Source organism: Chelonoidis abingdonii, chromosome 10, assembly GCF_003597395.2.
Source record: "Chelonoidis abingdonii isolate Lonesome George chromosome 10, CheloAbing_2.0, whole genome shotgun sequence".
NCBI lineage: Eukaryota > Metazoa > Chordata > Testudines > Testudinidae > Chelonoidis > Chelonoidis abingdonii.
Window position 1 is genome coordinate 24,300,451 of NC_133778.1, and position 12,530 is coordinate 24,312,980.

Below are 12,530 nucleotides of genomic sequence, written 5' to 3' on the forward strand. Positions count from 1 at the left end.
ATGGATAGGCTGCTGTACTGATGAGCCAGTATATAGAAACATTCCCATATTAATTTCAATATGGAAAAATCCATAAATATGTAGTTTTGAGTTGACAATGACAAACTGTAAATGTGTAAGATATAGCTTAGAAAACTTTTTGGTTCAGAAAACTAACATAACGTGTACATGATTAGCTCTAGTAAGTCAATAGAACTCCTCCCAAATAGGGTTTCCAGGATCAGGCGTTTGCTGCGACAACACTTCAAATTGTTGTTGCTTTTAGAGCAGAAGGAAAAACATAGTGAATTCCTGACCCCCAGTGAAGACCGGCAAAACTCCTATTGACCTCAGAGGTTAAAGATTTTTACCCTTGAAATCTTGGGGAAGAGAATAAAGCACAAAACTTCTCTGGCCATGAGTACATTATCACAGGGCAGAATTCAGCCACAATGATCAAGCTAAAATTCCTGTTGAGATCGTTACCATCAAGTATGCATCCTAGTCTCAGTTCGATATTTATATTTTATCTAATCACAATCCAAATAGCCATGGGTATTTTTAAGAGATGTTGGCACTGACAGACTTTCTAGGTAGTTTTATGGTGAACATTATCGTGTATCAGCATGCCTGACAGAATTATGTAAGTAAGCTTCCGTGTCTTCTCGTCCTATTCTTTACTAGCATGGCGGGGGCGCATGGGAGGAGTAGTCTGTGGAAATGCTGTTGCAAAGAGAGATTTGCATTGTGCTGAAGGCAGTGATATGTAGTTGTTCAGTACCTTCTGAGAGAATTTTATGTCTGAGGAAATGTCTGAGAAAGTTGGCCTGGATTTGAGCTGACAATTTAGAGATGGAAAGTTCTATATCCCATAACTAGCCTTTTGAGCTTTCCAGTTCCTTCCTGTGGAGCACTCCTCCCACTTCCTAATCTCCGTAGATTTAACGTACAACACCTAGTAAGGAAAACTACTAACGGACATGAAAATCTCGAGCACCATACTAATGACACTTACCTTAAAATCCAGTACCATGCTCCTACATTTTGCAAGTGCACATTTCACATGTGCCCATTTGCACTCAATGTCCATATCAAAGCCCAGTCCCTAGTTCATGAATGATTATCTGACCGATTCTCTAATCATGTTCAGTAGCCTGTGAGCCACTTGTGTAATATAACTATTCCAAATGTATATTGTTAAAACCTTTTTCACATTATATTCTCTTGTGTATGAACATAATGTATGTAATGTTAGAGATTTACTGGGTAATTACAACCTCTAGTAGGGCTCATCTCATCTCATCTCATATTTGCCATTTGGACTATTTCTAATTCTCATTCTGCTCTATTGCAGCGAGCAGCTGTCATTAAAATAGAGGAGAGGGTAGCAACTGCCCTACCTGTAATGGGTTAAGCAGTTCAAATAACCTAGTTGGCACCTGACCAGAAGGACCAATGAGGAAAGAAGATGCTTTCAGATCTGGGGTGGCAAGGGAGGAGAAGGATTTGTTTGTTCTCTTTTGTTGTTCCCTCTCTGGACAGAAGGAGAAGCCAAGCAGGTACAATATCTCCTGAAACTATACCTGGAATAATCCATCTAAAACCACAGAAACTATAAGTAGGGCAAGGAAATGTGTTAGGTTCTCTTTTGTTTTGGGCTTGTGAATTTCCCTATGCTACAAAAGTAGTTTTATTTCTGTTTTTGTAACTGTGAAATAGAGCCCCGAGGGGAATCCTCTGCGTTTTTAAATCTTTTTATTACTCTGTAAAGTTACCTTCCATCCTGATTTTGCAGGTGTGATTCTTTTACTTTTTTCTTATTTTAAGAACCTGATTGATTTCAGTGTTCTGAAGACAAAGGGTCTGGGCTGTGCTCACATTGCTAAGGCAATTGTTTGGTATATTATTCTCAAGCCTCCCCAGGAAAGGGGGTGAAAGGGCTTGGGGGGATATTTTGGGGGGTATAGGGATTCCAAGTGATCCTTCCTTGAATTTTTGTGTAAATCACTTGGTGGTGTCAGCAATACTGTCCAAGGACAAGGAAAAAAATTTGTGCCTTGGACGTTTTAACCTAAACTGGTAGAATATAAGATTAAGGGGGTCTTTCATGTGGGTTCCCACATCTGTACCCCAGAGTTCAGATGGGGGTGAGTGGAGAAGCCTGACAGCAGCTAATGGCCTGTATGGATGCAAAGATATGAGGGAATTAATTCAAAGATGCTTTTACAAAGCTTTAAAAAAAAATCTGGCATGAAGACAAATATATACTGAGCAATTAATTGCTGGTGTAATTCTACTGAAGCTGATAAAGTAACAGCAGTGACTATTTTGCCCTTTATTTTTGAGACCCAGCAGAGCCAGTGTGGTAACATAGGTCAAAGAATAAAACCCTGTAAAATCTATTGGCGTACTTGGCTAAATCACTAGCATTAAAATGCTGGCTGGGTTATTGCCCTATATTGCTGCTGATTTAGATAAGCAGACCTTCTATTTTGTCCCTTTATAAACTCCCTTGCTGTATTATGTTGCATCTGTGATGTTCACTTGCAGATAAAGAGCCTGATTTCAAAGTGCTGAACCTGCAGAATTTCTATAGATTTCAGTCAGAAATGCAGGTGTTCAGCATCTCTCACAATCAGGCACCAAGTCATTTGACAATTCACTCAAGGCAGCAGATCAGGACCTGGAGGTCAGATAGGTTGGGTACACCTAGTTTGTAAATGCCACCCGGACTTAGGTAGGAGCTAGGCACCAAGCAGGTTAGACAGTTTTGTGCATGCACTTTGACAGAAATTTAGGCACCAGGGACTTTATTAGCAGAAACGTAGGTGTCTAGGAAAGTACCTAAACCTTTGTGGATCTAGCTCTGAGCCTTTCTTGAATTTGTGGTTCCACACCCTCCTCTTTATGTTCAGCCATCCACTTGATAAATTGTACCTGCAACTGAGACTTCCTCTCATGACCACAAATACTTTATCATTGAAAGCGCAGAAAATGTCAGTTGATGGATAAGTAACAAGGTTACTGTAATTATTAAGGTAAAATCGTCTACTAATTGAAGTGTTCAGCTCTGTTTCACACTTGTAACCTTTTGTCAAATTGGAATTGGTTGCTGATGTAGTGACCACACACTTTTCTAAAGAAGTGGCAGGACAAATAAGGAAAGTTTTTTTCTGTTGCCCCAAGCAATAATGTAAATACAGTTAGGTAACCAGGAGGCCACTGACTAATGAAACATGATAAGCTGTTTTATTGGGCAAATAAATGGATGAAGTATGACTTTAGATAGACATAGCTATCGCTTTAGATGGTGATAACTTTTTGCTTACCTGATAAAAACTGAAATATGGTCAAATGAATACATATACTTCAGATGCCTGACATACAAAGCTGAAAGTCAAGTACATACGAACAGCCATACTGGGTCAGACCAAAGGTTGATCCAGCACAGTATCCTATCTACCAACGTGGCCGATGTCAGGTGCCCTAGAGGGAGTGAACCTAACAGGTAATGATCAAGTGATCTCTCTCCTGCCATCCATCTGCACCCTCTGAAAAACAGAGGCTAGGGACACCCTTCCTTACCCATCCTGGTTAATAGCCATTAATGAACTTAATCTCCATGCATTTATCTAGTTCTCTTTTAAACCCTGTTACAGTCCTAGCCTTCACAACCTCTCCAGGCAAGGAGTTCTATAGATTCTGTGCGCTGTGTGAAGAAGAACTTCCTTTTATTTGTTTTAAACCTGCCCATCAATTTCAGGTGGTGGCCCCTAGTTCTTATGGGAACAAGTAAATAACTTTTCCTTATTCACTTTCTCCACTCCCCTCATGATTTATGTGCATCTATCATATCCCCCCTTAGTCTCCTCTTTTCCAAGCTTGAAAAGTCCTAGCCCCTTTAACCTCTCCTCATATGGGACCTGTTTCCATTGAGAAGTACTCTCAGCCCTATCCTCTTGTGTATCGATTTGATAAGCAGCTGCCTAATTTGGTGACTTGTATTGCAAGTTACAATACCCATTGACTTCACTGAGTCTTGGGGACTGTCATCAACTCACAGGATTGGATCCTTCCTTGCTGTTTAAGAAAGGAAGAGCCAGATCTTCAGCTGATATAAATCAGCATAGCTCCATTAAAATCAGTTTCATCCTATTTCTAAGGATGAGACTTTCACTTAATATCACTATAAGCAAGAACACACAATGTTCAAAAGAATGATTTTATAGAAACTATAGTATAAGAAAAATGATATAAAGCAAGCATATGTGAAATTTGTTTTCTTTTAATATGTGGTTGTATTTAATATAAAACTATTTTGTCATCTTATTTAAACCAAAACATGGTCTCAGCTTACATACAGAAATTGCACCAATTGAACTACATGTGGATTCTAAATTGATTTAGTTCAATTGGTGCAACTCTTGTGTAGATATGAACTGATTTAAGAGTGTCCACACAGACGAGTTGAATTGTTTGCCATATTGGTTAGTACCAGATTTGGTTAAATTGGTGCAATTTGTGTGCATAGAGTAGTGTGACTCTCACTTTTGTCCTCAACCTCAATGAAGACAATGGCAACATTCTATTGACTTCAGAGGAAGCAGGACCAGACCCCAAGCTTACTAAGCAGAGATTACTTCTTCACATGTTAATACTTGAATTGTGCTGTTGTGGGACAAGGAAAATTGTAACTATAAATCATTAGCAAAGGAGTACATTGTCATGTTTCTGGTGTACATTCCTGAATATCCTGTTTTTCCTTTGGCATAGCATTTCAGTTTTAATGTTGAACATGCATCCCTCAGTAGCCAAAAGAAGCTATTGCAATTATCAAGGAAATTATGTGTAGCTAAGAACTTACACAATACTATATTTAAATAAGAAAATCTTTATTCCTCTTCCTGTTCCCTGCAATTAACAGGCCAATAAATTGCTCCATTTGACTTTCTAGAAACCATTTCAATATCAGTACAAAAATGATTTTGAATGTTGCAGAACAGCAGAAAGTTTTGTTTTGTTTTTGTGGTGACTGTTTACTGGGTGCTGTTATGGAGGTGGATATTTTATCAGGCACAATACTGGTTGACATGAAGCAATGTCTTTTACTAGACCAGCTTCTGATAAGCTTTCACAGAACTCTTCAATGTCTGTTTAAACTCCCAAGTTAGTCTCCCTCACCATTGCAACAAGCACTCTATGCTTGTCACAGGTTCCATGACTTGCTACAACCTCTGTGACTCCTGCAAGGGCCACTGTAGTTGACCCTAGCACTGTCCAAGCAGCTGGCTCCAGGGCCAGCCACACCAGTCTCTGCTCGAGCGGCCCCAGCAGTGTTCCTGGGGTCGCCAGCAGGGGCAGCGGTGTTCTGTTGGCCCCTGCAGCCGGTGCCTCTGGACCCGGGCGGCTCCCACCCCGGCAGTGCCCCCTAGCCATGCTCCCAAGCAGTAGCCCCCTTTGACGTCCCGCTCAGAGACTGTCACGGCCAGTAGTGCCGGAGCTATCGCTGCTTCAGAGGAAAACAAACCCTCCATCACCCCCTAGCGCCGGGTTACGGAGGCGTCCGGAGAGCTGTGAGAGCGTCTCGCTCAATCTATTTAACCGACCCCGCCCCCAAGAAGCTGCTCACGCCTCACCCGCAATACCCAACCCAGAGCCGCTATCACAGCGCTTTAGGGCCACCCAAGCTCCGGGCCAATCAGGCGCGCGCACTGCCGGCGGGGACCGTTGGGATTCGCTCTGCGTCTCGCGACGGAGGCGGAGCCTGGGCCCGAACCGCTGCTAAGCAACGGGGCTTCCCTCGACACAACAGCCCCTCCCCTTCCCGCCGGCGACTGGGCTCCGGGGGAGCTGGCAGGAGCTTGCGTGGGAGCGGAGCCCCCGAGCCGGGAGGAACCGCAGATATGGGCAGCGAGCAGGTGAGGGGGACGGGCCTTGGGAGCGACCTCCCCACGCCTGCTCAGCGGCTTCCATCGCCGCCCTGCCCCATGCTCCCTACAGCGACCCCCCAACCCTGACCCCGACTGACCGACCTCCCTGGCCCCCCCGCAGCAACTCCCGGCCCCACATTGACCGCCCGGCCTCCCCACCCCCCCCAGCACCCCTTCCCGACACTGCCCCGCCATGCTCCGCTTCAGCCACTGACCTCACACTCAACCTGACTTCTCCTCTGCCCCCAGAGCGACCCCTGCGTCCCCAACTGACCGACTTTGCCCCCCCCACACTGCCCCCCATGCTTCTGCTAACAGCCATTTGACTCACATCACCTGACTTCTCCTCTGGCCCCCAGAGCGGCCCTGGTCCCCCACTGACCGCACTGCCCCCCCACACTTGCCCGCCCTTGCTCCGGTACTAGCCACTGACCTACACACTCACCCTGAATTTCTCCTCTGCCCCCAGAGCGACCCCTGGTTCCCCAACTGACCGGACATGCGCCTTCCTTCCGTCCTTCCCTCCACACCGAACTCCCGGCCCACACTGACCGCCCGGCCTCCCCCCCCCAGCAACCCCTCCCCGACCACTGCCCTCTTGCTCCGCTAAAGCCACTGACCTCACATCTTCCACCTGACTTCTCCCTCTAGCCCCAGAGGGACCCTGGTCCCCCCACTGACCGACTGCCCCCCCACACTTGCCCTGCCTGCTTCTACCGCCACTGACCTCCCACGAACCCCTGACTTCTTGCCCCTTAGAGCGAACCCTGGTTCCCCGCCAATTGACCGACTGGCCACCACACACACTTGCACCCCCTGCCTGCTTGCTACAGGCGTGCCTGACTCCACGCCACTGACTTGCTGCCCCCTAGAAGCAACCCCTGGTCCCGCCATACGAACCGGACTGTCCGCCATCCGTCCGACTCACTCATCTGCCCCCCTGTTTCCCCTACCGCTGCTGAACCTCACACTCACCCTGACTTCGTGCCCCTAGAGCGACCCGCTGGTCATGCACTGACGACTGTGCCCCCCTCCTCTCACACTGCCCCCCTGCTCCGCTACAGCTTGCTGACAACGTCACACTCACGCTGACTAATCTGTCCATAGGATCGACTCCCTGGTCCCGCACTGACCGACTGTCCCCCCTCCCTCCCTCACACTGCCCCCCTGCTCCCCTACAGCCACTGACCTCACACTCACCTGACTTCTCCTCTGTCTCCAGAGCGACCCCTGGTCCCGCACTGACCGCTTGACCTGTACTGCTCTCCCCGACCACCAAAGTAACACCCAGCCCGCACTGGCCTCCTTCTTTACCGACTGCTGCCCTCCCCAGCCCTCCAGCTGCCCGCCTCCTGCGCCACACTGAGCTCCCTCACTGCTACCATGTTGCACTCCTCCAGCATCCCCAGAGACAGACCCGCACTGACCTGCCCCATCCTGCACTGACCTTCCTGTGCCAGCTACAACTGTTTCCATGCTTCATAATGACGTCCCCCTACCTTCTCCCTACCCGGTGCTTCTGCACTGATTTCCCCCTCCACTCCACAATGATTTATATCCCTGCTGTTGCAATAACCTACTTCAGTGATCCCTTTGCTACCTCGAGGAACATATGTACACACCACCACTATTGTGGTGACCCCTTGTGCCCACTGCCAGCACCACTTGGCATTACTCTTACCTACTGCTACCTTGTTCCCTTCATGCTCCTGTGTACATACTGGTCACCGTCTCTATCTTTAGGTCACTTCAGCCAGGCTTGTATCACTCTCATTATCTCATTTATATCACAATACCCAAATGTGAGGAGATTTCAGTGTGTAATCATGTTGCCATGCTTCATCAGATTTTGTCTTTAAAACAGAGTAAATGTGCCTGATCTTTTGCAAATAGAATAAGACATGTGCCCTACACCTAAAAGTTTAGGATAGGGAAGACAATGGGTACCAGTAGGAAAGAGCGAAGGGAGTTATAGCTATGGAGAACATAGTGTGAAGGATTTAAGGAAGAGCGAAGAGGTGCTTGGCTTAGGGTTGTACACATAGCTCCTCATCCTTCAGAGATTTATGCATGGGCTTAACTTTACCAGTGTAAATAGTCCTAAAATTGATAGTACTGCTACTCACTGTGCAAGAGTTAAGTACATGCATAAGTCTTTTCAAGATCAGTACCACAGGGAGTATTGTAACCTCTTCCCCTCCACCTGGTAACTCCATATAAAACCTAGAGTGTTTGTTTTTCAAATAGCCTGATGATAGAGTCATAGCAACATATGCAGAATTTGTGTATACTTTTAAACAGAGGAGGGCTTTCTTTTACTTCAGCATTTTGCTTATGTATGGTTTCAGGCTAGTTGTTACTTATATTTATGCTAATCTCGCATATGTAGGGGGTTTTCTTTTGAACTGGATGGAAATTTTTTATATTTTGTCTTAAGTAAACAGACTGGATTAAATTTTTTGAAATGACTTGTTTTTCCTCTCTGACATTTACTTAAACACGCATACTGTTTGAGTAACAGATCAGGTGGTATAACCATATTTGTTGAAGGAGACTTTCACATATTCATCTCATTAGTGGAAAGTTGATTGCAGGATGATATCCTCTTCTAGGAAAACAAAAGTGCAGTGTCTGTGCTCTGAATTCTTTAAAATGAGATATTCAAAAGTGATATAATCCTCCTTGCAGCTGTTCATATAATTTTAAAATTAGTTTTGAAATGTAAATATAAACTGACATTTTGTTTCTGGGTTGCTGTTCTTACAGGATTTTTAAGGGGCAGAGCTTTCTCTGAAGTCCTTATAAAATGTATTATAAACTGCAGAAGCAAGTTCCACAGTAGCTTGGTTCAGTTTGCTGCATATAGGGAATTCTTATATGAGGGAGGGAGCATGAACAGTTTAAGATTAAATTTATTTTCAGAATTATGCAGGGTATAAACACTGCATATATAATGGAGTGCTGATATGCAACTTCAGCTATGAATGTTAGTAAGTGGCTCCATAGTGAAATTATATACCTAAATACCTGTTAAAAATCATCTTACACAATCAAGATTAAATAGAAAGATAACCCACATATTTAGGGACTTCTGGGGTTTGGTTTATTATAGTAAATATGCACAGTGACCTGGATAAGGAATAGTGAGGCATACATTTTTTTCACTATAACTGCACATTGGATTTAGCCCATGCATGGCACTGTCAGCACTTCTCTGGTGGCATTATCAGTTTAACTTTTTACATAAAAAAATATTCTGTACTACCTTGCTCTTTGTGTAATTATTTACACTGGTGGCAAGGTCCTGGAAAAGATGAAGATGGGCAGGACCTGGGTCTTCCTGATTGCCCCGGCGTGGTTGAGGCAGCATTGGTACGGGACTCTCACGGGCCTGGTGGTTGTCCCGCCTCGGCCGTTACCGTCCTGCCTGGATCTGCTCTCTCAGGACCAGGGCCGCCTCCTCCACCCCATCCTAGCGGCACTCCATCTCATGGCATGGCTGCTCAATCGTTAGGCTGGGAGGAAAGGACGTGCTTGGAAAGGGTTCAGCATGTCCTCTTGGAAAGCAGTTGGCCCTTCCGCACACTGAGCCTACTTAGCAAAGTGGTCTCGGTTTTCCTGATGAGCGGTTGAATGGGGTGTCTCCCCTGTGGCTGCCCCAATCCACCTCATTTTGGACTACCTCCTTCACCTTAGAGCCCAAGGCCTGGCGCCCTCGCCATCAAGGTCCACTTGGTGGCCATATCGGCCTTCCATCTGCCGGTGCAGGGGCACATGGTATTCTCCCATGCTATGACTGATTCCTTAAGGGATTGGATCGTCTCTTCCCGTATGTTAGGCCCCCGGTCCCACAGTGGGACCTGAACTTGGTGCTGGCCCAGCTGATGGGTCCCCCGTTTGAGCTGCTAGCTACATGCTCCTGGTCACACCTCTCATGGAATGTAGCCTTCCTGGTAGCGATCTGAGCCCCCATACACGGTGTTCCATAAGGATAAGGTCCAGCTCCGCCCACATCCTTCGTTCCTTCTGAAGGTGGTCTCCGCCTACCACATAGGTCAGGACATTTTCCTGCCGGTCCTGTGTCCCAAGTCCCATGTGTCCAGTGAGGAGCGCCGCCTCCACTCGCTGGATGTGAGATAGGTTCTGGCTTTTTACCTGGAGTGGACTAAGCCATTCAGGAAGTCTTTGCAGCTATTCATCACCTTGGCCGAACACGTGAGGGGTCGGCCGATCTCAACTCAGCGACTCTCCAACTGGATCACCTCGTCCATCCATACTTGTTATGACCTGGTGGGAGTCCCTCTGCTGTCAGTTGTGAGGGCACACTCGACTAGGGTGCAAGTCTCGTTGGCTGCCTTTTTAGCCCTTGTCCCCATTCAGGACATTTGCTGGGCTGCCACATGGTCTTCAGTTCACACGTTCGCCTCGCATTATGCGATTGTCTCCCAGACCAGGGAAGATGCTGGGTTCAGCAGGGCTGTGATCCGTCCCAAGAATTTGTGAACTCCTATCCACCTCCAACAGATATAGCCTGGAATCACCCATTGTGGAATACACATGAGCAATCACTTGAAGAAGAAAAGACAGTTACCTTTTCCGTAATTGGTGTTCTTCAAGACGTGTTGCTCATGTCTGTTCCACATCCCACCCTCTTTCTCCTGTTGGATTTGTCTGGCAAGAAGGAACTGAGGGTGGGGGGAGTGCGCAGCGCCTCTTATACCGCAGCATGGAGGTGCTGCTCCAGTGGTTGCTAGGGTTGCTCTGCTATGGGTACTGCTAGGGGAAAAACTTCAGACACCGGTGCACGGGGTGAGCAAGCACACCATTGTGGAATAGACATGAGCAACACATCTTAAAGAACACCAGTTACAGAAAAGGTAACTGTCTTTTCCCACACAAAACTTATGGGAGAAGAATCTGCAGTAACTTGTGCTGATTTCATAATGCAGAGGGGTAACTTCCTTCATGGAAGTTCCTGTAGATGGAGGAGCTGGCTGACAGCATGGCTCATGGAAACTTTGCTGCCCCAAGGCTGAAAGAAAAGTTGGGGGCTGTACAGCAGTGTTGAAGAGGTGCAGATGCAAGATCTGTGTGGATCTCAAGGGCTCATAAGTGAACCATCAGCTACTTGTATTGGTCTAGGGTGAAAAATCCAGTCCTATGGTGGAAGAATTGTTTTTTTCAGTCTGTAATTTTTCCTTTGCTATTCTGTCCTTTTAAAAGCTTCTCCAGGTTTGGAAAATGTAGCATGAAAAATTGAAGAACAGCAACAACAAAAAACAACCAGAAAAAGTGAGGGGGAAAAAAGCCCATCATTAATTGGATTGCATTCAGTGTAAAAAGGGAAATAAAGGGGGTAATCAATGTGGAAAATCATTTTATGTTCTGATGTAAAATCAGAACACTTGGAAAAAACTGAAAGTACTTTGCAAGAGTTTTGGTTTAGAAAAAAGACCATTTTCCATCAAAAAAGATTTGAATGAAATTTTTTGACCACAAGTTTTATGATGATAATTGGGTTAAGTGGTGTCAAACACGGGAGGTAACAAAAGCCCACAGGCAAATATAAAAAAGGTGATCTTAACAGAGGTTTAGATGTTGTGGGAAGACATAAAAAACAGTAGGGTCATAGGAGCAACAAGAGGGAATTCAGTGAGGAAATCTGCTCAAAATCTTATATGTCTGTACAGACTGGTGATCTGCTAGGTCACTCCAATCCTTGACTCCGGAAGCCAGCCTTACCCTGGTCTGCTGTAAGAACCTCCACTCCTGAGCTGTTCATGCACAGCCTCTAGCATGTAAGCTGCTCCATGTAAGTGAGTGAGCACTTTTGGCCAGCCGCTGCTTGAATTTTGCAACTGAATTACACTAATCAATATCTCCGGTCCCAGACACAACGCTAGGAACCTCTGTCTTGCAGTTTCCAGTTATTTCTGCTGGACGCTGCATGCTTATATGAGTTTGTCAATTTAACAAAGAAATTGATATGTACCAGGCTTGTTATCCAAGAGGAGTCTCTGACATGCTTCAAACCAAACCCACTGCTTCAGGTAGACTAAACAAATTTATTACCTACAGAAGATAGATTTCAAGTGATTGTAAGTCAACACACATGTCAGATTTGGTCAAATGAAACAAAAGCAAAATGCATTCTAAACTGATCTTAACAGCTTCAGTGCCCTTACAGACTTAGATGCTTCTCACCACAGCTGGCTGGTTGCCCTTCAGCCAGGCTCTCCCCTTTGATCAGCTCTTCAGTCGCTTGGTGATGGTGTCTGAAGGTGGAAGTGGAAGAGAGAGAGCATGGCAAGTGTCTCTCCCTTTTATCATGTTCTTTCTTCCCTCTTGGCTTTGACCCCTCCCCTTCAGAGTCAGGTGAGCATTACCTCATCATAGTCCCAAACTATCCAAGGGAAGCGGGTGACTCACTTGAGAGTCTAACAGATCCTTTGTTGCTGCCTAGGCCAGTGTCCTTTCTTCCTGTGAGACTGGGCTGGGTTTGTCCCATATGTGCCCTGATGAGGTGTGAACTGCCCCTCTGCTCCTGAGGGTTTTGCCTGGGCTTGTTTTAAGCCATGAGGACACATTGTCAGCTTCATAACTGTATACATGAAATTACAA

General features: G+C 45.9%; 1 protein-coding gene across 1 annotated transcript in view; it reads left to right on the top strand.

The window, feature by feature from the left end:
- The first annotated feature begins 5,803 nt into the window (after positions 1-5,803).
- Positions 5,804-12,530, top strand: part of DNAH7 (dynein axonemal heavy chain 7) — a 264,651-nt gene continuing 257,924 nt past the window's right edge. Inside the window, exon 1 of the mRNA XM_032803624.2 lies at positions 5,804-5,897. Within this exon, the coding sequence (XP_032659515.1) occupies positions 5,883-5,897 (15 nt within the window). The 5' untranslated portion in view covers positions 5,804-5,882. The remainder of the gene's footprint in view (positions 5,898-12,530) is intronic.